The following is a 26,216-nucleotide window of genomic DNA, read 5'->3' as shown; positions in this document are numbered from 1 at the left end:
TTAGTTTTTCAGCAACAGCAGGTGCAGCCAGATGGAAATATCTGGCCACGTGTCCCAGGAAGAACTTATAGAGAAGAATTTCCTGATGACCCATCATAAAAAAATCATGATGGGGCCTTCAGAGAATTGTTGCTCTGGGAAATTAAATACTCTATCTGGCCCTGTCCCCTCCACATCTTTAATGCCCTCCAATTTTGTCTCTCAGAACAGAAGCGAACATGTTCACAGGGTATATGCCTTTGGCCTCTTTCCACATCCCAAGAATACTAAAATTAAAGTACACTTGGCAAGCAAAGCCATTGAAAACCAGCAATCCATCAAATATCTAATGACTGTTAGAGGCTGTGCGTGACTTTGGAAAGCAAGCTTTAATTTTTTTCAACCCTGTTTTGGGAGAAACAAGTGGAGTGTGACCAGAGGGAAGGCTCATGGCTGAAGACATACCATGAACCTCAGGTGAAATCCACACTATACTATAGGAGTGTTGGCAGGTGGATCCAGGTCTCAGATTGACATGCCTGTTCCATTGCTGCACTTTATCTTACCAGAAACAAATGGCCAAACAACACACACCTTTGTGGAATATAATGTAGGTATGTAAGCCCAAGGAGACCATAAATGCCTTGGCCTCTGCATTACTGATTTAGTTGAACATCTATTTTGTGGCAAGCATTGTGCTGAGTGTTGGCCATATAGTTGTGAATGCAACAGACAGAGTCTTTCTCTTAAAGAGATAGTGATGGATGTGTGTGTGTGCACGGGTGGGGGGCGGGAGCGGCGATAGGCAATAAGAGAATGAATAAGTAATATAATATGCAAGTAATTTCATATTATGTGAAGTTTTATGATGGTAATAAACAAGTCACTGTCACAGAACAAACAAGGAGAAGCCTACTTTAGGCAAAGTGATGAAAGTGTGCTTCTCTAAAAAGGACACATTTTAAATTGATGCTTGAAGAAGCCAGCCATATAAAGAACGTCGAGATGGGGGAAGAACACTTGTGGCAGAAACCCTAGGACAACGTCCAGTGAGTCACACCCTATTATAGTCTCTCCTCCTTTCTGGGTAGAGCTTGTGTCTTGCTTCTGATCAATAGTATATGAGAAGAGTGAAGAGATTTTTCAGATGTTATTGAAATCTTGAATCAGATGACTTTAATAGAAAAGGGTAATTATTCTGAGTGGGCCTGACTTAATCAGGTGACTCTTTTAAAAGAGGATCTAGAAATCAGATATTTGAAGCACTGGAGTCTCTCTCTTACCCTCCCCCCCTCCCTCTCTCTGTCTCTTGCTGGCTTTGAAAAATTCTACAGCTGTAAGGACATGAGCTGTAAGGGAGCTTGAAGTGGGTCCTTCCTGGTTGAGCCTACAGATGAGAACACAGCCTACAGAACCATCCTTCTAGCTTTAACTTTCTGTGTCCCCGAGTGGAGAACCTAACTAAGTTGTGCCTGGACTTCTGACCTAAAAAAACTGTCAAATAACAAACGGGTATTCTCTTAAGCCACTGAGTTTGTGATCATTAGTTACACAGCAATACAACCAATACAAATACAATATCTAAGCTGGACAAAAGCTGTAAGGTCATTGGGAGGCGTCTTGTGGTTAGCAAAGAGAAAGATGGTCAGAAGCTAGGTCATGGGGCATTCTATGATGAGTAGGGAGGTTTAGACTTCATCTCCAGCATTTGACATTCGGTGCCTAGTGTATAGTAGGTGCTTAAAATATATATTCAATGAGTGGGTGAATTTATGACTAATGAAAGGTTTGTTAAATTAAAGTGTTAATACTAGACTCTCATTGCCAGCCCCCTGCGACTTTAACCCATTTTTCAGTGATATATTAATTAAAAAACCATTACATGCAAAGAACTGTATTGGTTTTAGAGGGCTAAGGAAAGTGATTAAGAAATAGAGGCCAGTCCAAGTGGCAAAATCTCAGCCAACAAATAGATCTCCTGGACATTTTTGGATTACAGACTCTACAATGAGGCATGGATACAACCCAGTAATCTGGGTCACAGTTGAACATCTGCTAATTTGAGGTTTCTCTTCAGAGTCTAATAAACACTCTGAAAATCTGCCAAGTGCTTATCAAGTCAAAGGAAGATGGCACTGTAATAAGATAACCACATCATCAAAGGCCACACTGATGATGGTGTGGGGGAAATAAAACGTTAAGAAAATTAGTAGATCAATAATGATGGGGAATTCAATTTTGAAAATGCAAAGGTGTTTGTAGAGGGGAAAATTGTAACTCATGTGTCTCTAGTGAAGTCTCCCAGATTATGTGAAAAATCTCTAGAGATTCCGTGAAGATAAATGAAGTGAATGCTGCCATCTTCTATTAGCGTGTTATCCCTGCTGCCCCGTAGGCACAAATGCTGGCTGAGCAGAAGGTCAGCGTCATACAGCTGATGTTTCGAGGCGCCACTGGTGAGATCAATAACAAGACAATCAGAAATGCCAAAAAAGAAGAAACAAACCCCCTTGGAAATGAGCTGGGTTGCTCCCCTAAGAAGAGTTTATGTGCATTTAAAAACATATGGAGATGTAGACCTGCCTTCTTACAAAATACAGCTCAGCAATGTTTTTCAAGAGAACATGTGTGCACGGTTGAGAATGAAGCACTTAAGAATAACCCATCCAGCCCAGCAGGCATGTGTCGTGCCTGGGAATTGAACCATGATCTGATCACAGGTCAAGATAAATGCGCTTCAAGGAGAAAAAGAAACAAACGGAGCTCAGCCGGTGTGGCTCAGTGGTTGAGCACTGACTTATGAACCAGGAGGTCATGGTTCGATTCCTGGTCAGGACATCTGCCCGGGTTGTAGACTTGATTCCCAGTGTGGGGTGTGCAGGAGGCAACCAATCAATGATTCTCTCTCATCATTGATGTTTCTATCTCTCTCCCTCTCCCTTCCTCTCTGAAATCAATAAAAATATATTTTTTTAAAAAAGAATAACTTGTCCAGTTAAGCAGACAGGTCAGAAGTAGCAGATACTTGGTACAACTGGACATCAAATCAACTCATTTTCAGGCCACTAAAAGGAATGGGAGGGATGGTGCATGGCATTTTTAAAACTTTAAAAACATATCATCATCATTATCATCATCACCATCATCATCATTAACTTTGCCTTTTATGAAGATTGCAAGAAGATCTTAGTCTCATTTCCCAGGTGTTCTAGCCATTCTCAAAGAGGCTAGCCTATTTTTTTTGTTAGGTTTAGATTTATCTCAAATGCCCCAATAGGGACATAATTAACTGCTTCCTCCCAGAGTCTAGGAAAATAAAAACAACACTGATTTCATAATAAGAGTTTCCAGTTATTTTACATTGATTATTATGTTGAGTATAAGCAAATGCTTCTATGAGATAGGACCAAGCATTCTCAAATAAGCCAGGTAGACTGTAAAAACTCCCATATGCAAATATGAAGACTTTGTTAAGCCTCCTCACTTTTTTTTAAAAAATATATTTTATTGATTTTTTACAGAGAGGAAGGGAGAGAGATAGAGAGTTAGAAACATCGATGAGAGAGAAACATCGATCAGCTGCCTCCTGCACATCTCCTACTGGGGATGTGCCCGCAACCCAGGGACATGCCCTTGACTGGAATTGAACCTGGGACCTTTCAGTCCGCAAGCTGACGCTCTATCCACTGAGCCAAACCGGTTTCGGCCTCCTCACTTTTTAACAAGTTTTGATAGACATGGTTCGAGTTACAATAGACAAGTAGAATATAACTGAGATAATTTCTCTGTGATAAACATCATTTCTCATTTGAGATGCAAACTGCAATTCCTGGAAGAACCTTACAGAGATCAGGGGAACCTTCAGAAGCAGCAGCAGAAGTCAGATGACAGCTTCTCCTGGAATGCAACGTGTGTGAGAAGAAAATGTGTACATTTCTGGTTTTGGAAGCACCTAGAAATTTCTTTTTCTCAGAGGAAGGTCCAGAAAATACAAAACAAAACGAAACAAACAAACAAACAAAAAAAACCAATTTAAACAGAGTGAGAATGAAAGCCATGTGATTTTCTCTTCTATAGCTTTGCTCCCCTGTGTTAAGAGAGTTCTGCTGAGTTCAGTGTGATATATGAGAAAGCGAGGAAATGAATCTATAATTTATTTTCTAAATTAATTATTGACTTAAGAGAGAGAAAGAGTGAGAGAGAGAGATTGATTTGTTGTTACACTTATTTATGAATTCATTGGTTGCTTCCTCTATATGCCCTGACTGGGGATCGATCCTGCAACCTTGATGTATTGGGACTATGCTCAAACCAACTGAGCTACCTAGCCTGGGCCTCAAATCTATAATTTTTGAAAGCTGATTGCAGGTCGTGAGAAATGCAGCCTTACATGAATGCTGTTCTGGTCAGTCTGGGGCTACTTTCAGGGATGGCCTCAGGGGCTCAGCAACCTCAGCATGTCAGGGCACTGGTCGCCCCAGCCATGCCTCCCACATCACTGGTGTGTGGATGATACATGAGGGCAGACTAATGAAGAGCTTCTGTTTCACTGGTTAGGTGTCGCTTTAATACATATTGGCTGCTTTTTAAACTAATACTTCAAAGCTGTGATTTTACTTACATTCATTACTTTTGAAGAGAAAGATAGGCTTAAAAAGTGACTTAGGAGTTGGTTTAATTAGAAAAATTAAATAAGTAATCATACAGGTAGGACTTGGAAATGACAACAAGCATGAAGCGGTATATAAATGGCTGAAGTCTAGAAAACAATGCAGAAGATTGTTTTCTTCTTATCCCATTGTTTTGATAGCGTCTTTGGTGAGATCTTTGCTATTTGGTTCCATTTACAAAATACTTATATGGTTAAGGCAGAAAATTCAGAAACACAGGAAAGCACAAATGAAAATAATAGAAACCAACCACAATGCTACCCCTAAAAACAAGCAGTTAGGATTTTGTTTTTCACCATCCAATTCTTTAGCCATAAAAGAAAAATCAAGCCTTCATACTCTGTGTCATAGTCTTGTTTTCCATTTTAAAAGAGCCAGAGAATGTTTCCCATGTGGTAAGCCTCCTTCTTCAACAACTATTTTACTGGCTGAAAAGTATTCTTTTATGTGGTTAACTCAACACTCTTGTACACACCTTGGAGTATTTGCTTATAACCAGTTCCTAGAGGTAGAACAGCTAGGTCAACAGGTTTGCCCTTTATAAATGTGCTTGGCTGAAAATTAACAGATTACTCTACAAAAAGGTTAAAATAATAAATTATTCCAATAGTCAGTGATGAGAATACCTATTTCTAAAACATTTGCAATGCGTTATCACTACCACTGTTATCTTTCTTTAAAATACTTGTATTATTTGCCAATATACTTACATAATTCAGATTATTAAAGACATGGAACATACAATTAATAAGATATTTAGGATTCATTTATTTTTATGTGAATTACCTGCATATGCCCTTTATCTTAATTTCTATTTATGTGAAGCCCTGAAGTAATAATCAGACTTAGGTGTGAGACTAGAATATAGTACTAAATGCCTTAAGTATTCCTGTCCCAAGAAGTACTGTACATTTCTCACAATTCTCTTTTAGTTAAAGACAATCATTATTCTTGGGATAGAGGCCATTAGTTTTTGTCGTATTTTTTTCTAACTCATGGGAAAGATTTTGAAAATATGAGTCAAATTAATTCATATTTTAGGAGAATACAACAAACTATGGTCTACCCACATAGCCCTATTCAACAAGTTCAAAAATACTGAGATAAGAAATGGTATAGCAATGGATTCATTCCAATGATGCTAACATTTGAGCAAGAACTGAAAACACGCATAACACACTGTTGCAATTAGAAGAAAAGTTAATCCCTAGGATAGCTGTTTGCCTGTCAGGGTTAGGAGCACTTGACTATCTCCGTAATTTCTAATCTTACTTACCACCCGGGTGGGTGATTGTCAATCTTTCTGGAGCTCTGACAACCCACCTCCTTGTGGTGGAGAAGGTAGCAGTGGAGTTAGTGGTGGCGCTAGATGGTAATACCACCTGCCTACACCATGAGGGATGCAGTAATATTTTAAATTAAAAAACAATTTAATTATATATTGAGGAGAATTTTAAAATACTTCTTGACCCATCAATGAAACCCTCTACCTTTGGGTTGGCAATCAGTGCTCTGAATTAATGTGGCTGAGGAGAAAACAGGATGTCAGAAAATCTTTAAATGTAATGTACATATTATATTATGAAATGCTAAATAGATTCCTACTTACTAACATACCCAGAAAGTTCTGGGTAAGCATAGGACGGACAACAAGACCTTATTTACCAGTTAAAATAATCTGCTGTCATCCATTTACTAATACAGTAGGCAATTATTGATCACTTACTATGTGCAAGAATTGTTTCATGTACTGAAAATATTAGCAAACAATAAAAAGGTGAATGAGGCTAACTGGTGAAAAAATGAGCAGGGAGAGGAAAACAGACAATAAACAGGCAAAAACTGATGAATAAGAAATGGAAAATAGTGGTAAAGGCGATGATGGAAATAGGACCGGTGTACGGGATGGAGTGACTCGGTGAGGTGTGAGGCACGGGAGAACTTTAGATGGGTGGCCTTGGAAGGCCTCTTGGAGGAGTTGGCCTTTAAGCTGTGCCAGTGTGCAAAGGTGTTGGCAAGAGCATTTTAGCTGAGGTGAGAGCAAATGCAAAGGCCCAGATGAATGTGAAGTGCTAGGGAAATGGGAAGGCCTGTGAGTAAGCATGTGGGGAAAGTGGTGTGAGCAGCCCTGGCTCATGTACTGCCTCAAGCCTTAGAGAGGAGTTGGGGTGCCTTCTACAGGTGATAGGATGCCACTGGAAGGTTTGGGGACAGGGCTGGCATGATCCAGAAGCTCACTCCAGCTGTGTTTGGTGGGTGCGTTACCATGGGCAAGGGAGGAGGCAGTATTACCAGTTGGGTAGACACTGTGGTTGTCCAGGCAAGAGATGTTGGTGCTTTGAACTAGGAGGTAGCCATGGAGGCAAAAAAAAGTAAGCCTTAACATCCTGTAGCTCTTATGTCAATCATCTGTGGCACTGTTCTGATACTGCATTGACTTTTTGTCTCTTCTGATGGACTACAATATATTTTAACCACTACCATTTATAAAGTGCCCCATGCTGCTCTGGGCTTTATACACATTGTTTCCTTATAATAATTCCATCCCAAGCTCATGTGTGGGGGGGTTAACTATCTCCCTAAAGCCATAAGCTAGTGAGGGGGTCATATTAAGATTTACCAAGGTCTGTCTGATTCTGCGCAAGGCACAAATCTTAGCCAATACGCTAGTGTCTCCATTTAACCTACCTTAGGGGCAGCGTTGGCGCAGGTGAACCAGGCCATGGCTCAGTTTCTCTAATGGTTCTCAGAAGGGGAGGGCAGCAAAATAACCAGGGAGGGGGGGGCTTGTGTTTAGAATGCAGATTCCATGGCCCTGCTCTGAGAATGCAGAAGCAGCATTTCCAGGGCTGGGGCTTGGACGTGTGCATTTAACAAATGCTCCCAAGTGCCAAGCACTAAAATCTGCAGAGATTGCAAAGCTGCCACTCAATAAATATTGGTTGTATGAATGCAGGAATATAATGGAGAGGTACCTCACTCCCCCAAACCCAGATCCAGAGAAAACAGAAGCCCATTTTGAGCTGGGCCCAAGCAGAGCCTCAGCTAGCCCCTTCAGATCCACGCAGAGATTACTGATGTAACTAGCACAGGGACCTGGCATACTCAGGCCTCTGGAAGCTTTCTATTGCAAATAATTACTCTTGATGACCAGGCGGGAGGTCCATTGTCTCCCTAGCTGAGGAAGTACAAGCTCCCCAAGAGGACTGTTTTAAAAGCAAAACAATCTTTTCTTCAAAATCAATTAATTTGATCTTGTTGAATTTCTGACACATGGGAGCTAGGTCTTACTCATAGGGCTGATTCACCCTTAGATACATTAAGCATACTACCTAAGGCCCATGAGACTTCTAGGGGCTCACAAAATGTTTTAATTCCTTTTAAAGTCAGAAGAAAACCATCCTATCCTGTTTTAGCCTGAATTACATTCAACTTTTACCAATGCAGTTGTGAAATATAATTTTTAATTGTTGTTGGTTTTTTTTAAATCAAGAAATGGCCCAAGAAGGCAATGGTGTCTACAGCACACGGAAGTCATCACGTGGCCCTGCTTACTCACCCGTCTGCGCCCAGGTGATAGGCAGCTTACCTGGCAGGCGTTGTACAAGAGCTGATGTTCAAACTTCTTGATCCCAAGAATGTTCTGGAACATCTCGTAGAGTTGCTCTTTGCTCAGAATCAGCTCAGAGGCTGCGCTGGCGGTCATCCGGGCCTGCTGCTTCCTGGGGTCCTCTTCCCCGCGGTAGATGGCATCGAACTTGGCCATCCAGGAGCTCAGCACCGTCTCCTTGCTGAGGCCATCGATCTCGGGGAGGCTGCGCACCCTCTTCTCGATGTGCTTCTTGAAGACCTCCCGAGAGTCGTTGGCGGAGCAGCCCCCACTCTGCACCATGCGGGCCACGCGGTCGCTCTTCAGGAACACCTGAGCGAGAACAGGGCCAGGAAAGACATCAGAAAGTCTGTCCTGGAGACCAGCTCACAGGCGTCACAGGAGGCCCGTGTGGTTACAGCCCCACCATCTCTCAGCTGTGCAAACTCAGAAGTCACACGTTTGGCTTGGGGTCCAAATGTGGAAAATGAGAATAACAACAGTACTTAGCAGAACTTAGCAAGGATCAATGAGACAGTGACATTCTGGGAGGCAGCATAAGGCATATAGACTCTGAGTCCAGGATGCCTAGGTTCTTTCTCTGCTATTTAGTGGCTATGTTTCTTTCAGCAAGTTAATTAATCTCTTGTACCTCAGTTCTCTCATCTCTAAACTGGGGATAATAGTTCTCCTACATCACAGGTATTTTAAAGTGAGGATTAAATGAGTTAATATATGATAAGCACTTTTTAAAATAGCCCATATTAATGCCTAATGGTTTGTGGTTGTTGTTATAATAATATGTAAAGCAATTGGTCTGATGTCCCCACATAGCACTTAAATGCTAACCACTACTTACAGCTCATTTTGGCCTCTCAGCGATCCTGATCACTGTTGAAATGGAACAAGTATTAAGCAAATCTGTATTTAATGTCCGTCTCCCTTGCCAAAATGTAAACGCCTTATGCGCAAGGACTGTGTCCTTCTTGTTCCCCCAATGTCATGTGTCCCCAGTACAGAACCGGGCACTTGGAGAGCAAGTGCACATAGAAAGCAGGTGTTACATTAAGTCCATTTTGCAGACAGAAAACTGAGACTCCAGGGAGGGGAAGGGACTTGCTCTTGGTAACTCACACTGGCTGACTCTAAATGCACGGCCTGTGGTTCCTTCCTTCCCTAAGGGGCTCCCCTGCCTGGTGGGGAACCCTGGGTTGTTCTGTTGGTGCTGCCTGGGTCTTGGGACCGAGACATTCATTAAGATCAGTTTGCTCTAACTCCAGGGCCCAGCACAGCCACATGGTTCTGGGGTGTAGACAGGTGGAGAAGCGGCTGCTTCCTATCCACAGGGGGTGAGGGGGGTGGGGGTGGGGAAACACCTGACGTCTGTGAGCTGTGTCCTGGCCACCCTTTGGAGGAGCATACGTGCCTTGCCAGAGGCAGAACAAACATTCACTCCTCATCTGGGTTCAGGAATCGCCCTTGTTGGCCACGAGTTGGCATTGCTTGGGGCGCGTTTCGTTGCTGCTGCTTCATCACCAGGGCTCCCTTGGTGGCGAGCTGTCAGCCAGGAGGCCTGCGCTCACTGTGTGTGACTCCCTGCTCTCACTGAGAAAGGAGGGCTGCGGGTTTGCTTCATGGGCTAGAGGCCATGGCCCACTTGCCTGCACCCCAGTACTGGTCCTCAGCTGAGACCTTAGAGTTCATTTAAAAATCAACTTTAGAAAAAATGTTCAAATGAGTCCTTAGGCCTTATAACCCGTAAAGAGCTGAAGAATTCACCTGAAACTCTGAAATGGTTAATACAGATGGTTTCTCCAACTAACACACAGTGTCTTGGTTTTAGATCTAGATCTCAAAGACCTTACAAAATTTGAGGCAAATAGAGAGATGTTGTGGGGAGGCAGGAGCTATAAACCACGGTCCCAGGCCAGGTCTGCCACTAGCTTGCTGTGTGATATTGGGTGAATCACCTCCCCTCTCTGAATCTCCTGTTTCTAATCTGTACACCGAGGGAGTTGAACTATATTATTTGGGGGTTTGTCCTTCCAGCTGTGATATCTACACTCTTCTTTATGAACCTGGTCTTCTTTCTTCGAGCACTTAGAAGGTGGGAAGCACTGTGCCAGGTGCCAGGGATACGATGGTGAGCAAGACAGATGCAGACCCAGCCCGCAAGCCTCCATGACATCATCTTAATAATCCCACCCAAAGAGCGTTACAAGCTGGGACAAGTGTTACCAGGGAAAGTACAGGGGTCCGGCCTAAACCCAGGAGTCTGTTCTAGTGTGTGGTCAGGAAAGGCTTCCTGGAAATGACATGTGACAGATGGTAAGTGAAGTGAGGGTGAGATAGTATTTCAGAGACAGGGAACAATATGTGTAAAGACCCCAAGTGTCTGAGGACAGAAGAATCCAGGGTGGCTGTGGCTGTGAGGGGTGAAGGGATGACCGATGTAAGATGGGCAGGAAGGGGTCAGGTGGCCACAAGCATGGGAGGCCCCATTCAATATGTTGGTCTTCATTTGAAGGGCACTGAGAGGCCATTGGAGGTTTTAAGCTAAGACATAAAATCAAGTTCACATTTTCTGTCTTTAATGTGGAAAACAGACATGAAAGGGGCCAAGGGAACTGGCAGGAAGCTTTGTAGAACTCCAGGAGACTGGCAATGGAGGTCACCTGGACACAAAGGGGCTGGGGTTAACTCTTTGTTTCAGCTCTAATGAGCATGAGAGGTGACTTGGAAACAATGAACAATGAAGTCACACTCTCCTCTTCCTCTGTTCATACCAGGGTCCCATAAAACTGGGCCAGTCATAAGCCCTCAGCACCATCTTCCTGGCCCCCAAACCCTTCCATAGTTGCCATTTGTCATCTGTCTTCGTGACTCTTGGTTAATATCTGAGTGTGAGGAAGGCAGGAGTTGTAACTGCTTTTTCCTATTTTTTTTCTTCAAGTGTCTAAGACAGTGTCTAGCACACAGTTGGTACTACGTTGAATGAGTGAATGAATAAGAACAAAGCAGACTTCTCGAAGCAGAGACCCTATTGAGAGCCTATCTGGATGGGGCAGGAAGGTAAAGGCGAAACCAGCGAGCACAATATATTGGTCCCTGCAACAATGGACTGAAGCTAGCTATCTGGGGGAGCTGCTAACAGTGGAAGGAAATGGCCCCAGCTGGCAGCCATAATTGGTGGTGACGCCTGGATCCTGCACACATCATCGGCTTGACACAGTCCCTTCCTTCGTCCCTGTGGCCACTCAATAAATATGTGTCACTTAACCTCTATGAACCCCACTCTCCTTCCCTGTCACACAGGGTTCATGCAGCCAGCCTTCTTGGATGAGGATAAAACTTTCTGAAAGGACTTTGGAAAGTAGAGGGCTCCATCTGTCCAGAGGTGAGATATGATGGCCAGGCCGGGAAGGAGGGGAGACGAGTGGAACATCAAGAGTGTGAGGAAGGAGGCTGAAGATTGAGGAGACAGCGAAGATGAAATGCGAGACAGCCAGGGGCAGAGGGGTGGCAGCAGAAAACTAATTTTCCAGGCACATCCTCTGTCTTGGCTTCTCAGTCCATCAGAAGGGACGTGAGCCTGGGCCAGCCTCGCCCTGTCTTGAGTACAGCCACTGAGCACCGATGCGCTTGTGTCTCTAAACCACCCTTGATGCTCATTTGTACTGGGAGCGCTACCTGGTGTTTTCATTTTGTTTTGTTTTCGGCTGTTCCAAGGGACTTCAACCCCAGGCACAGTTCTATGCGGCACATCCATAAATCCTCCCTCCTCTCTGCCAGCTTCCAGAGAGGTCATAATGGGAGACAGAAGATGAACAAATAAATATGGAATGGTGAAGGGCAATCAATTCAGTGACTCGCCCTCATCCATCAGTCCCTCCCTCCCTCGCCAGAGCCAAGCAACCTCAAGGTTGTTTTAGAAACCCACAAGCACACTGGTACTTTAATGACTGTCCCCGATGCGGGGCAAAGCTGGCCCAGCGCCCACTTCCTTGCTGACAGGCTGAGGAACCAAGAGAGACCCTTTCCTGCTCTATAAAAGCACATTATCCAAAATAAAGAGCAAAAAGACCTAGATGTTAAAGTAAACAAGGTCTATACACACACAACAACCTGCTTACTACTAGGGAATGGCTGAATAACAAGAGGAGCAGGTTCTAGTTAGAGGACTTGAGTTCAAATCCTGACTCTACTAGTTGCTAGCTTTGCTCCTAAGCAAGCAGCCTAATCTTTGGGGCCTTCAGTTTCCTTAACTCTCAAATGGGAATCATAGCTACCGACCTGGTAGGACTTGGGAAAGAATTCAACCAGACAATGAGTGTCAACCGGTGAGCATGGTGTCTGCTGTAAGAATGTAACTAAAGTTACCTATTGTTTTTTAACAGATTACCATGCAGCCATGAAATAAGCTATTTTTCCCACTGGCATCTAAGATGTCCATGATCTGTTGTTAACCTGGAGATTTCAATGGTAGGGGTGAGGTGGGCTAGGAGGATAGGAGCATGACCCTGGGTCAAGAACATCATAGGTAATAAAACCTTCTACTGATGAGGGTGTCATAGTGTGATTTTTGCAGAGGTAGAAAGGAGATTGAAAACTACTGTGCTAATAAACAAGTGGATTATTAATATATCACAGTAATTTTATATCTTAATACAGAAATTAAATAGCTATTGGTATGTCATATAAAAATATAAGACATATAAAAATAGACACAGACATATAAAAATATCTGAAGAGATATATACCCCAATTTAATAGTAATTGTTTAGGATGATGGAATTACAGGTATTTTTCTAGCCATTTTCTTTTAGATTTTTTCTTACACTGTCTAGTTTTATAATTGGCATACTTCCATAATTATTTAAAACAAGTCTTTCTACATGGAAAAAATACAAAATTTACCTTTGTTGAGGCACGGTGAATGTTAATTTCTAAAATAAAATGCACCTTTGGATCTTAAAGAGATCCCTCACCAAAAATTAAGGGATCCTGGTGCAAACTTCAGGTGCACATCTGGGGCCATGACCTGTGGTAGATGGTGGGGTTCAGATTCAGAGTGGGGTACCACCGGATGGAATGGGGTAGGAGTAGATTCATACCAGTGACAGGGCGCCTGTTATTTTCTGTCCCTGGCTTCCTAAGGTCAGTCTGCTCCGGTTCCATTTTTTCTTATGTTTGGTTATTTCTTTTAATAGCAAAAACAACAAACACTTGTTCTTGTTGTTATTATTATTAAGGCTTAATTTAACCACAGTCCGTTTCTGTTGCTAGCAACTGGAGAATTCTGTGATACACATTCAAAGGCAGTTTGACAAACGCTACCCAGGCCTTTGCTAGAGGAGATCAGCTAAAAAGAAGAAACAACAAGCAGAAGTCAGAGCAGTGGCATGGCTGACGCCCGATGTCAGCTGCGGTGCTCCGAGTGCCTGTGCGTCTCCACCGATCTCCACCCTCACTTCCCACCACACCCCACGTTTCCTTCCAGGTGGGATCTGAATGAGACGGCTTTGTAAAGCTCTTCCACCGCCTCTCTTCTCGGAGGCCCAGGCCCAGCGTGTGAAGGAACCAAGGAGGTGGGTGGTGTCAGTGCGGCTGGAGCTGAGGGTCAGAAAAGACGTGGGGGCCCTGGAGGAATGGGTGGCTCTCCGGTGTCTTAGGGCTGTGGCTGTGGCTGTGGCTGTGGCTGTGGCTGTGGCTGTGGGAACAGGCTGGGGCTGCTGGGCAGATCTCAGAGTGCCAGCCCTCAAAGCCCTAATGGAAGAGATTAAGGATTAACCTGCTGTGCTGTGTGATCGGCTTTGGCAGTCAGGGCCACCAGGAAAGGATAAAGTAAGCCGGCATGCTCTGGAGAGCCTCAGAGAACTGTGCCTCCCTCTCTCCTGGCCCCGCTCACGCCCAGGCCCCCCAGCTTGCCGGTTAGTGCTGGCCAGCCGGGGCCACGCTGGGCTGATGGGCACAGGTGGAAACTGTCTTTACTCCTCTAGTGTGTGACAAACGGTTACTCTTTAGTACCACAAGGCCAACGTCTGACGCTGACTTTGACTTTGCCTAGTGCAATAATCTCAGGACTTTTTGAGTAAAGATTTTTTCTTAATGACATTACCTTGGTAAACTGGAGAGGCGATATGGTGGGTGGGGTAGGTGTGAGAGAGAGTATGTGTGTGTGAGTGTGTGTATGTGAGAATGTGTGTGAGAGTGTATATGTCAGAGAGTGTGTATAAGAGTGAGAGTGTATATATGAGAATGTGTGAGTGTATATTTGTGTATGTGAGTGTGTGTGAGTGAGAGTGTCTGAGAGGGTGTGTGAGTGATTGAGTGTGTGAGAGTATGTGTGAGTGTATGTGTGTGAGTATGCATGTGAGTGAGTGTGTGTGAGTGTATGTGTGAGAGAAAGTGTATGTGTGAGAAAGTGTGTGTGAGTGTGTGAGTGCAAGTGTGCATGTGAGTATATGTGTTTGAGTGAGTGTGTGTGTGTGATGTATGTGTGTGTTAGTGAGTGTGTGTGAGTGACACAGTGTGTGAGCGAGAGTGTGTGTGTGAGTGTGTGTGTACGTGAGTGAGAGTATATGTGTGTGAGAAAGTGTGTGTGTGTTTGAGAAAGAGTTTAGAAAGAGAATACCTGTGAAGTTTTTCTGGTGAGCATTCATTCCCCCTTCTCCTGGTAAAAGTCACCCTCACTTCTCATTGGGAAACCATTGCATTTTCAATACAGATGGCTCTGCTGGGACTGAGCCTGCATCGGGCTCAGACGTGCTGTGTGTCCTAGGCCTGCGTCCAGGTCTGCTCCCCCCGCTTCTACTGTGATCGGCTTCAGAAAAGACGCCTGACCCATGTCACTCCATCCAAGTCACCTGGCCTCTTGCTGGGACTCTCAGTAAAGAGGTTCCCTGTGCTCCTGGGACTGCAGGGAACGAACCTGCCGAAGCAGGAAGCCAACGGACGAGAGCAAAGCCGAGTGTGTGGAGGAAGACGCTCGTGCTGCTGCGCCTTTGCATCTCAGGACGGAGCCACAGCTAAGCCAGGCCTCCTGGGCCTTCAAGAGGCAGGAGCAGGTAAAGCTCATTTTAAAGCCGTTTGAAGTAGGTGTCTGTCATCTGTAATCCAAAGACTCGTGACCAAGACAGACACTGACAGAAAAGTAATTGCATTTCAGATTAGGGCAGAGGAAGAGACATTAGCTTCTCCGTCACCAAGAGCAAAGGGAAAGGGGAGGGAGAAGGGGAGCAGACAGGCCCTGACCCCTGCCTGGGGGTCTGTGCTGCAGGGGGTCCCAGGAAATGTGACCCAAAGGCTTGCAAACTTTACTGAGGACTGTGGTGAACAATTCATACCTCACCTTATTCCTGTCACCCAAATCTCAACATTAAACAGTCAGTAATTTCTCCAAGCCTAGATTCTCATCAGACTAAAAAAAAAGTGATTTCAAACAAACTGGCCAGTACAGAAGAAAATATAGGGTCACTGTAGATATAATGGTAATTGACAGAGACTTGTTAGCATGCTGATGACTTCTAATTTTCAAATTTAATTAATGGATAGAAATGGCACTTTTTTTTCATTTATGTCATTAGTCAAATGAGCTTTCTAATTAAGATGAGCATTCTTGAAATTTATAAACTGGTGAATGACTTTAAACATGAACTATCAATAAGGTTCTGTCTGGTCAGAACTGGCTTTCAGGACTTGAAGAAAGGGTGTGTGTATGTGTGTGTGTGTGTGGGGGGGGGGGGGGGGCGGGCGGGGAAGGGAGGCGCAGGGATTCATTTCATTTCCTGGCAGTTTTTAGACAGAAATTTTATAAAATATATTCAAGTTATTCACTGCCATACCCTCATCGTGATTCCAAATCTCATTTCCACTTTCCATTAAATGCAACCGAAAAATTACATCACATCAGGTAAAGCAGTAAGTTTGGCCCTTATTGCCAATAATTGATACTGCTTATAAAATGTAAAGGAAAAACTTAAATTTGACAAGTATAAAAATGAACCCAACTTCTAAAATTGATTCGCATAGAAATTTCACTGAGGAAATGATATGTAAAATGAGTCTGTGGCCAGACTCAGCAAATACCATAAAGACAAAGGCTGTTTACTATGAAAAACTAATTGGCAAGCTAATCAATAACGTTTTCCCAGGGTCTAATTGTGGCCTTGCTCCACTCCCCGTGACAGGAGGAGTCACGTGCTCTAGTAGGAGTGGAAGGAAGAGCACCAATGTTTCTGATCTGAAATAATTGGCTCCCTAATAATTTTAAAAAGAAAATAATCCATTGTCAAAAATTCAGTTTGTTGGATTTCCTTACACTTATTTTAGAGTTTATTGTTATTACTTTGAATTGCATATGACAACATCCCATAAGTTTTTCCATACTTAGAGGATAGTTTCTAATGCTTTTAAGCTAGTCTTGACAATGGGTAAGACATTTGAGGCACAGGATTCCAAACAGAGAATATTTGGATCATATGAAATAGATTAATATAAAGCAAAATGTCTTTCAATGACCAAATAATCATTTTTGAAAATGTGTATGTCAGTTAAACATTGCCAATAGGAAAGCATGGCATGTCCACTTGCCATTAATGATGTACCAATGATAGCCAATATTCACAATATCCAATTATTCACATTAAGAATAATTACTAAATTTAAAGTAAAATTATATATATTTAAATTGTACACATGATTTTTTTAGGTTACAATGTGATTATTTTATGTACATATATAGTGAAATGATTACCATGACCAAGCTAATTAACATACCTACCCATCACCTCAGTTAACATTTTCTTTTTATTTAAGATCTACTCTCTCAGCAAATGTCAAGTATATAAGAGTGTCATTACCTCAGTCATCATGCTGTACACTAGTTCCTCAGAACTTACTCATCTGAAAACAGAAAGTCTGTACCCTTGACCAACATCTTCCATTTGTCCCCCTGTAACCACTGGCAACTGCCTTTCTTAAATTTACAAGTAAATAAATATTTAATGCTAAAAAAATGTACTAGTGGAATTCCAAATTCTCTTTACTAATAAATAAATCACGGAGGTTTAAAGGTGAAAGATAACTTGTAATATATACTCAAGATATATTCTCTCACTTCTAGGTTTTCTCCTGAGAATAGTGGTGCATTTTGGACGGTGTTCTAACTTGCAAAAAGAACCATCTTAATAGCAAGAAGAGTAAGATAGTGAATGCACTGTCCTTAGGAGATGTTAACATCCTTCAGAAAGGCTGTACGTGGAGGGAACAGGCTCCTGATTCACTTCAAGTTATAGCTGTGGCATTTAAAGAGTGTGACCTTGAGTAATTGACATGGCCTCCCTGAACCTCAGTTTCTTCATCAGTAAAATGGAAATAATATCAGGACCTAACTCTGAAGATTGCTATAAGGATTAAGCAAGAAATTGCATGTACAGTACTCAGCACAGGGCTGGGTGTAAAAACCAGCTGGTAAACAGTTGCTTCTTTTACAGTTCTCCCCAAATAAAATACAATTATTCCTTAACACTGTAACCAATCACCCACCGCTTTGCCTCAGGAGCAGTGGTCCTATGGAAGGCCAAGGCTGCTGTTCCCACTGAGCCTGGGCTGCAGGCCTGAGCAGCCCTGCCATCCTTCCTCCTGGTGCCTTACCTCATAGTAACTCTGCACGGCGTTCATGAAGGCCTCGTCAGCCACGATCTGGGTTTCCCCGTTGAGGAAAGCCTGAAAGCGGTCCTTGACGGTCTGCAGCTGCTGTTTGCTGATCTGGAAGAAACAGAGGGAGAGGCAGAGTGAGCACTAGTTCCACCCAAGGACCATGGTTCTTTACACTGAAGATGCCAGGCCCGTTGGTGGGCCAGAGCCAGCCTGCACAGGCATGTGAGAGCTGAATGCTAAGTTTGCAGGAATTTTGTGAGGCAGTTGTTAAACACAGCCATTTCTAAACATTAATATAAGTTACAGTTAAATAAACATATTAAAGTCAAAGTTAATACATACTCAACATTCATTGCTTTTTTATTACGTTACCACATTTTACTATGATCTGTACTTTTGGGGTTATTTACATGTATGGTGTGTATTGTAGAGATGATATATATGGGCTACCACCCCATGTCTCTCCTCAACTCCACATTCAGTGACATGTTATTGGAAGCTAGAGATCAGCCAAGGTGGGAGTAATTACAGCATGGAAATTGGCAACCGCTGCAAGTCAGGGCTGTTTGTTTGTTTTAGAGATGGCTGTTCCACACACCACTGCACAGGCACCTCGGGTGGTCTGAAATGCCCTGCTTTACAAAGTGATAGTGGCCCAAAAGTATAATGGTGGCATTAAAACAGACACGTAACCCAACGGAACCACACTGAGAGCCCAGAGGTAAGCCCACGCACATATGGTCAACTAATATTTGAAACAGAAGCCAGGATACTCAATGGGTAAAAGATGGTCTCTTCAATGAATGGTTTGTAAAAACTGAATATTCACACGCAGAAGAATAAAATTGGGTCCCTATCTTAACCACTCACAAAAATTAACGCAAAATAGACTAGAGACTTAATTAATTAATCCCCCCAAATCTGGAAAACTACTGGAAGAAAACAGGAAAAAGGCTTCTTAACATTGTCTTGTTAGTGGTTTTCTGACAAGGAAAACACAAGGAACAAAAGGGAAAAACAAACAAGTGGAACTACATCTAACTAAAAAGCGACAGCATAGGAGGTGGGTCCAAAATGGGTGTAGGTGGGTGCTGAGCTCCCCCTCTCCCAAGATCATATTAAACATATGCCTATATTTTGAGCAATTCTTCCTGACAGACAACTATGAGCCAATCAAACAGCTTCTGCACAACAAGCAAGAGAGAGGGACTGCATAGAGAAGGTCAGGAAACCATGAAAGCTCTCCGGGAGCTGAGGGAACAACCCAGAACAAGAGGGACTGGTGTGCGCCATTTTTTCTGAATGTGGATAGTGGGTGGGAGTCCCTCCAGCTTCTCTGGCTGATTGGCAGAGCACTGTGGCATGTCCCCAGGCACCCCTCTTGGAACCAGAACAAGCAGAAATAAGGGGGCACCATAGCACTGAGATGCACACACAAGGGGCTCCCCCACCTGAAAAAAGTGGAGCGCTGACACAATGCTGTGGTGCACAGCTGCAGGCTTCCTCATCCAGAGCAAGTGCTGAGGTAGTGGGCACTGCTGTGTGTCATGCGGAGCTTTCCTGCCCAAAGAAAGTGTGGAGCTAGCAAAACCTTGTGGGACCCACACTCAGGGGTGCCCTCTGTGGAGTAAGTGGGGTGTTGCTGTGCACACACAAGGCTGCCCCTGGGGAGAAAGGGCAGAGCTAGTAGGGTACTGAGAAGCAGATATGCAGTAGTGCACCCAGACCATGCTCTGACTGTGGACAATTAAAGCCACAGGGCACACAGGCAGGGATGGCCATGTTGAAGGAGGGGCATGACTGAGTACATGAGGAGCTGTACTCCCTAGAGAGGGAACAGGACTAGTGAAGTACAGCCATGCACACAGAACAGACCTGTCCCACCCAGGGAAGACAAAGCTGGTGGAACATTGAGCTAAAAAAGTAGCCCTGCCCAGACCCTGACCTGATCACAGACAGTTAAAGCAACAGGGCATGCTAAGAGCACACCTAGCAGCCCCCTCTACATCAGGTAGCCCCACCCAGATTAGAAGGGAAAGGAAGCAAAACACTCCAGGTTGCCCCACCTGGAACCCACTCCTTTAGACCAGAAGTCATATCAGGCACCTCCAGCACCCATTCCAACTATCCAGCTTGCCCAAACTGTTCAAATCAGAGCCTACACAGAGACCACTTTTTCAGGACCACTTTCTCAGCTATTTTAGCCACATCAGAGAAACTCAAACAATAGGGAGACAGAAGAATATGCCCCAAATGAAGAAACAAGAAAGAAGTCCAGAGAAAAAACCCCAATGCAAAGGAGATAAGTAATAAATAATTCAAAGAAATGGTCATAAGAATGTTCAAAAAACTTGAGAGTACATAGAAGAATACAAAGAGATAAAAAATGTAATAAAGAACTAATCAAAAGAAAACAATATCTAAAATGGAGAATATATTAAAAAGAATCAATAGCAGATTAGTTAATATGGAAGAATGGATTTGCGACCTTGAAGACAGATTAGTGGGGATCACCCAATCAGAACAGGAAAATAAAAAGAGAATTTTAAAAAAATGAGGATAGTATAAGAGATCTCTAGGATAACATCACATGCCCTAACATTTCACATAATAGGGCTTCCAGGAAGAGAAGAGAAAGAGAAAGGGGTAGAAAGAATAGTTGAACAAATAATGTTTGAAAACTTTAATAATCTGGGAAAGGGAACAAATATCCTGGTCTAGGAAGCACAGAAATTTCCAAGGAAGATGAACCTAAAGAGACCCACACCAAGGCATATTGTGATTAAAATGGCAAATGAGACCATCTTAAAGGCAGCAAGAATGAAACAAGTCACATATAAGGGAAACCCTTTAAGGCTATCAGCTGATTTATCAGAAGGGAGTGGTGGTTGATAGTGCTGAAAGAAAGGAATCTACAACCTAGAATATTTTATCCAGCAAGGTTATCATTCAGAATTGACGGAGATTGTCCCAGACAAGTAAAAACTAAAGGAGTTCCAAATCACTAAGCTGGCTTTACAAGAAATGTTAAATGATCTTCTTTATCCAGGGGAAAAAAAGGGCCATAACCAGACATAAAAAAAAAAAAATACAGAAAAGGGGGGAAAAATCTCACTGATAAAGGCAAATCTATAATAATAAAAGTGTAATACGTTAATTAGACTGGATAGCCGAACAACCTCCTGGATGTCATTCCAGACATCCTTCCGGATGAAGCTGCAGTGGTGGGGGCCAAGGCAGAGGCAGTTAGGGGTGATCAGGCAGACAGACAAAGTGATTAGGGGCAATCAGGCAGGCATGCAGAGTGGTTAGGGACAATCAGGCAGGCAGGCGAGCAGTTAGGGGTGATCAGGCAGGCAGGTGAGTGGTTAGGGGTGATCAGGCAGGCAGGCAGAGGAGTTAGGGGCAATGAGGCAGGCAGGCAGGTAAGTGGTTAGGAGCCAGCAGTCCCAGATTGCGAGAGGGATGTCTGATTGCCAGCTTAGGCCTGATCCTGCAGGAATGATCAGACCTAAACTGGCAGTCAGACATCCCCCTAGGGGTCCCGGATTATGAGAGGGTGCAGGTTGGGCTGAGGGACTCCCTCCCCCATGCACAAATTTCATGCACCAGGCCTCTAATATATAATAATCACAGTGAATTAACCACTTAAGAAACTAATATGAAGGTTAAAAGACAATAGTAGCAAAATTAGCTATAACTACAATAAATAATCATGGGATACACAAAACAAAAAGATATAAAACATGCCATCAAAAACATAAAGAGTGGAGGGGGAGAAAAAATGTAGTGCTTTTGGGATGTGATTGAACTTACATGCCTATCAGCTTTAAGTAGACTGCTATAGATATAGATGGATGTATATGAACCTTATGGTAACCATAACCAAAACTAAATAAAAATACACAAAATCTGAAGAGAAAGGAATCCAATTAAAAGGCAACATCACTGCCAAAACCGGTTTGGCTCAGTGGATGGAGCGTCGGCTTGTGGACTGAGGGGTCCCAGGTTCGATTCCGGTCAGGGGCATGTACCTGGGTTGCGGGCACATCCCCAGTGGGAGATGTGCAGGAGGCGGCTGATCGATGTTTCTCTCTCATCGATGTTTCTGACTCTCTGTCTCTCTCCCTTCCTCTCTGTGAAAAATCAATAAAATATATATAAAAAAAAAAAGAAAAAAGGCAACATCACTGATGGACCTAGAAGGTATTGTGCTAAGTGAAATAAGTCAGATTGAGAAAGATAGACACTGCATAATTTCACTTATATATGGAATCTAAAAAACAAAACAAATGGACAAACAAAACAAAACAGAAATAAACTCACAGATACAAAGAACAAACTAATGTTTGTCAGAGGGAAGGAGATTGGAGGGATGGCTGGAAAAAGGGAAGGGATGTATTAGGAAGTATTAAGAAGTATAAGACTCCAGTTACAAAATAAGTCACAGGAATGTAATCCACAGCTTAGGAAACAGAGTCTATAATATCATAATAACTATATATGGTGACAGATGGTTACTAAACTTACTGTGGTGATCATTTTGTAAGGTATATAAATGTTGAATCACTATGTTTTACACATGAAACTAATGTAATATTACTTGTCATATTATATGTCAACAAAAATTAAAAATAAATTTTAAATAAATACAAAGCCTTTACATGTTCAACTTTTTTAAAAAAGCTTCTGCACAGCAAAAGAAACCACACCACCAGCCACATGAAAAGGCAGCTTATGGAATGAGAGAAAATATTTGCAAACTATCTGATAAGGAGTTATTATCTAAAATACATAAGGAACTCATACACTGTATAATAAAAACAATCGGATTTAAAAATGAGGAGGACTCTAAATAAACATTTTTCCAAAGAAGACATACAAATGGCTAACGGGTACTTGACAAGGTATTCAACATTGTCTGGGAAGTGTAAATCGAGACCACCAGAGGATATCACCTCACACCTGTTAGAATGGCTAGTATTAAAAAGGCAAGAAATAACAAGTGTTTTCCTGCATGTTGGAGAAAAGGGAACTCCTGTGCGCTGCTGGTGGGAATATAAATTGGTGCAGCCATGATGGAAAACAGCATGGTGGCTCCTCAAAAATTAAAAATAGAACTACCACATGGTCCAGCAATCCCACATCTGGGTCTATAGCCAAAGTAAATGAAAATGGGTCTCAGTTCCAAAAAGAGATTGTGGCAGCCCTATGTTCAGTGCAGCATTATTCACAATGGTCAGGATATGGAAACAACTTAAGTGTCCGTCGACAGATGAATACATAAAGAAGATGTGGTCATATGTACAAGTCGATGTTATTCAGCCAAGAGAAGGAAGGGAATCCTGCTGCTTCCACAACTTGGATGAAACTTGAGGGTCTTATGCTAAGTTAAAAAAAGCCAGAGAATAGGAAATACAGGATGATATCATTTACATGTATAAACTAGAAAAAGCTGGACTCAGCCCTAGCTGGTTTGGCTCAGTGGATAGAGCGTCGGCCTGCGGACCAAAGGGTCCCAGGTTTGATTCAGGTCAAGGGCACGTAACTTGGTTGCAGGCTCCTCCCCAATCAAGGGGTAATGCAAGAGGCAACCAATCGATATGTTGCTCTCACATCAATGTTTCTCTCTGTCTTTTCCTCTCTCTTCCACCCTCCCTAAAAATCAATGGGAAAATATCCTTGGGCAAGGATTAACAAAACACACACATACACACAACAACAACAACAACAACAACAACAAAACAAACAAACAAACAAACAAAAACCCAAAAAGCTGGACTCAGAGAAGCAGAGGGGAGTGGTATTTGCCAGGAGCTGGGGTCGGGGTAGAGGAAATGGGGAGATATTGTCAAAGGGTATAACATCCAGTAAAAGATTAACAAGCTCTAGGAATCTAATACACAGCATGGTGATTATAGCTAATATACTAAATGGTAATTATGTCAGGGGATGGAGATGTTAATTAATCTTAATGTGATAATTATTTTACAAAATATACACGTATCAAATCATTACATTGTACACCTTTAACTTAAATATATTATGTGTCCATAATAGTTGTCAGTTATGGCTGAATTTTTTAGATGATCTGTCTCGTCTTACTATTTTGCTCAGCAATGTTTCCCCAGGGCCAACTTATGCTTTACACATGACAGGCACTAAATGAAGTGCTCGTTAAATAAATAAGTGAATGAAGTGCACAAAAGATAAATTCTTTTCAATATCCTTTCATTAGCTCCAATTTACATGAAAAAGTCAGCTAAAAACTTTGCTCTTTCCATCATTGTTTATAAAGTTGCACTTCATAACAAGAACGGGATACTGTCTGAGAACGGGATACTTCAGTAGAAGGAGGAGGACAATTCCAGTCCCCGTTCTACCCACCTCCGTGTCGTCTTGGAAAAGCCACTTCTGTTCTCTGAATTTCAGAGAGTGAAATGCCTTTCTGAAAGAGGCTGGGCTTAAATAAATAAGTGTCATTTCCTCCTCAGTCTTCTCACTTAGAAAGCAGATAACCTTTCACTGGAAAATGGTGATAATTCTAATAGCTATTCAATGACATAATGTGAGGTCTTTTTAAAAATTATGAGTTTCTATATCAATTGAAAATGCTTTCATCTTTAAAGCCATATAAATGAAATCAAGCCCAACTCCTTGATTTCAAAGAGGAAGGAAGAGGGGGAGAGAGAGATAGAAACATCGATGATGATGAGAGAGAATCATTGATGGGCTGCCTCTTGAATGACCCACACTGGGGATTGAGCCCACAACCCAAGCATGTACCCTGACCAGGATTCGAACTGTGACCTCCTGGTTCATAGGCCAATGCTTAACCACTGAGCCGGTCAGGAGTTAGGCTTTTATCAGAGTCATATTTGTTAACCACATGTATAATTTTTATTTTCTTGTAGTCACATTATAAAAAGTAAAAAGAAACAGTTGAAATGAATTTTAATATACTTTATTGATCCAAAATCATTATACAAATTATTAATGAGCTATCTTACCTTCTGTTTCTATGTAATGTCTGCAATCTGTGTATGTGCCACTGACAGAACATCCCGGACAGAATAACCACCTTGCGAGTGGTCAGTATCACATGTGCTAGTGGCTACCGTACTAGACAGCACGGGCCAACGGCACAGAATGAACTCACTTCTAAGCTACTTGAGCTTTTGTGTTCTCACCAGGAATATTGGAGCTGGATGGAAAACTCATAGTTATTTTGTATGTACTTGAAACCATTTAAACTGAAATATTGGGCAGAAGTTGATTTGCTCATAAAAGTGACACCCTACCATGAATTTCTTTTAAGCAGGCCAGCTTTAACCGGCTTAGATCATAAATCTTTACTGTGTAGTACCAACTAAGGTGCCTCACAGAATTTCTTGCTCAGAATTCCTTCCAAGACTAGGTCAATATAAATTTCATGTGATTTGGGGGGTGAGATGGAATGGGGTGACGGGGCAGGAGAGGGAAGGGAAACCAATAAACCTTGCTTTCCTAAATACTTAAGCAATGGAAATAAAATTAAGTGCACACCCTCTGAATGATGACGATTGATTGTTCACTCAGACCAAATCCATTCTCACTCTAACCTTTTGTTCGATAAGCAAAGTGATCATTTTTCAAGAAATATTTACAGAGCACCTATCACCTGCCTGGGCCCTGGGGGTTTAATGATCATCAAAACACACTCAATCTCTGATCTCACTGGCCAGGCCCACGCCCAGTGGAATCAAAGCCATAAGGGATTGTCCTCAGGGAACTTGTCGTCTAGAGGAGAGGAAAAAGCAGGTAAAAACTGCACAAAGGAATGTTTTGAAAATTCAGAAGGGAGAGATTGCAGAACATAAAAGTCTCAAAAAGAGGGGATCTTCAGCAATATCATTTCAATCAGGTTCAAGAACACCTATCATGAAGCCCCACAAATATCCCCCACTTCCCTGGACACCTCAAGCTCTCAGAGGGAGAAGTGGGGCCATGGACTCTAGAGGCAGATCTCTGTCCATGTCTAGGTTTGGATACCTAACCGTCCACATTCCCTACTTTTCTCACCACTGATTAAACAAGCGCAGTTTATGTAGTCACCTTACTAGCTGTGGTTCACTGGGCAAACTAACCTCTCCACACTTCAGTTTTTCCATTTGCAAAATGGGGCCAATACTGACTTCACAGGATTGTTGTGAGGTTAACCTAGATAAGTAAAATATTCATTGCAGAACCTGGAACAACATGAAATCTCAATAAACACTAGCTGTTGTCATGATTAATTCTCATCTTGAGTCTTTGCACATACTGTTCCCTCAAGAAAG

At 42.6% G+C, this 26,216-nt stretch overlaps 1 protein-coding gene across 10 annotated transcripts in view; it reads right to left on the bottom strand.

Moving 5' to 3' along the window:
- CADPS (calcium dependent secretion activator) overlaps positions 1-26,216 on the bottom strand; it is a 448,916-nt gene that overhangs the window by 324,356 nt on the left and 98,344 nt on the right. For all 10 annotated transcript variants that reach the window (XM_081106565.1, XM_081106568.1, XM_081106567.1 and 7 more), the window contains exons 2-3: positions 17,893-18,006; positions 8,239-8,571 (exon numbers count right to left, since the gene is read on the bottom strand). In XM_081106565.1, coding sequence (XP_080962691.1) covers positions 8,239-8,571; positions 17,893-18,006 — 447 coding nt within the window. The remainder of the gene's footprint in view (positions 1-8,238; positions 8,572-17,892; positions 18,007-26,216) is intronic.

This window comes from Myotis nattereri (genome assembly GCF_964212035.1).
Source record: "Myotis nattereri genome assembly, chromosome: 14".
In the NCBI taxonomy this organism is placed as follows: Eukaryota; Metazoa; Chordata; class Mammalia; order Chiroptera; family Vespertilionidae; genus Myotis; species Myotis nattereri.
This window is presented reverse-complemented; position numbering and strand designations above follow the sequence as displayed.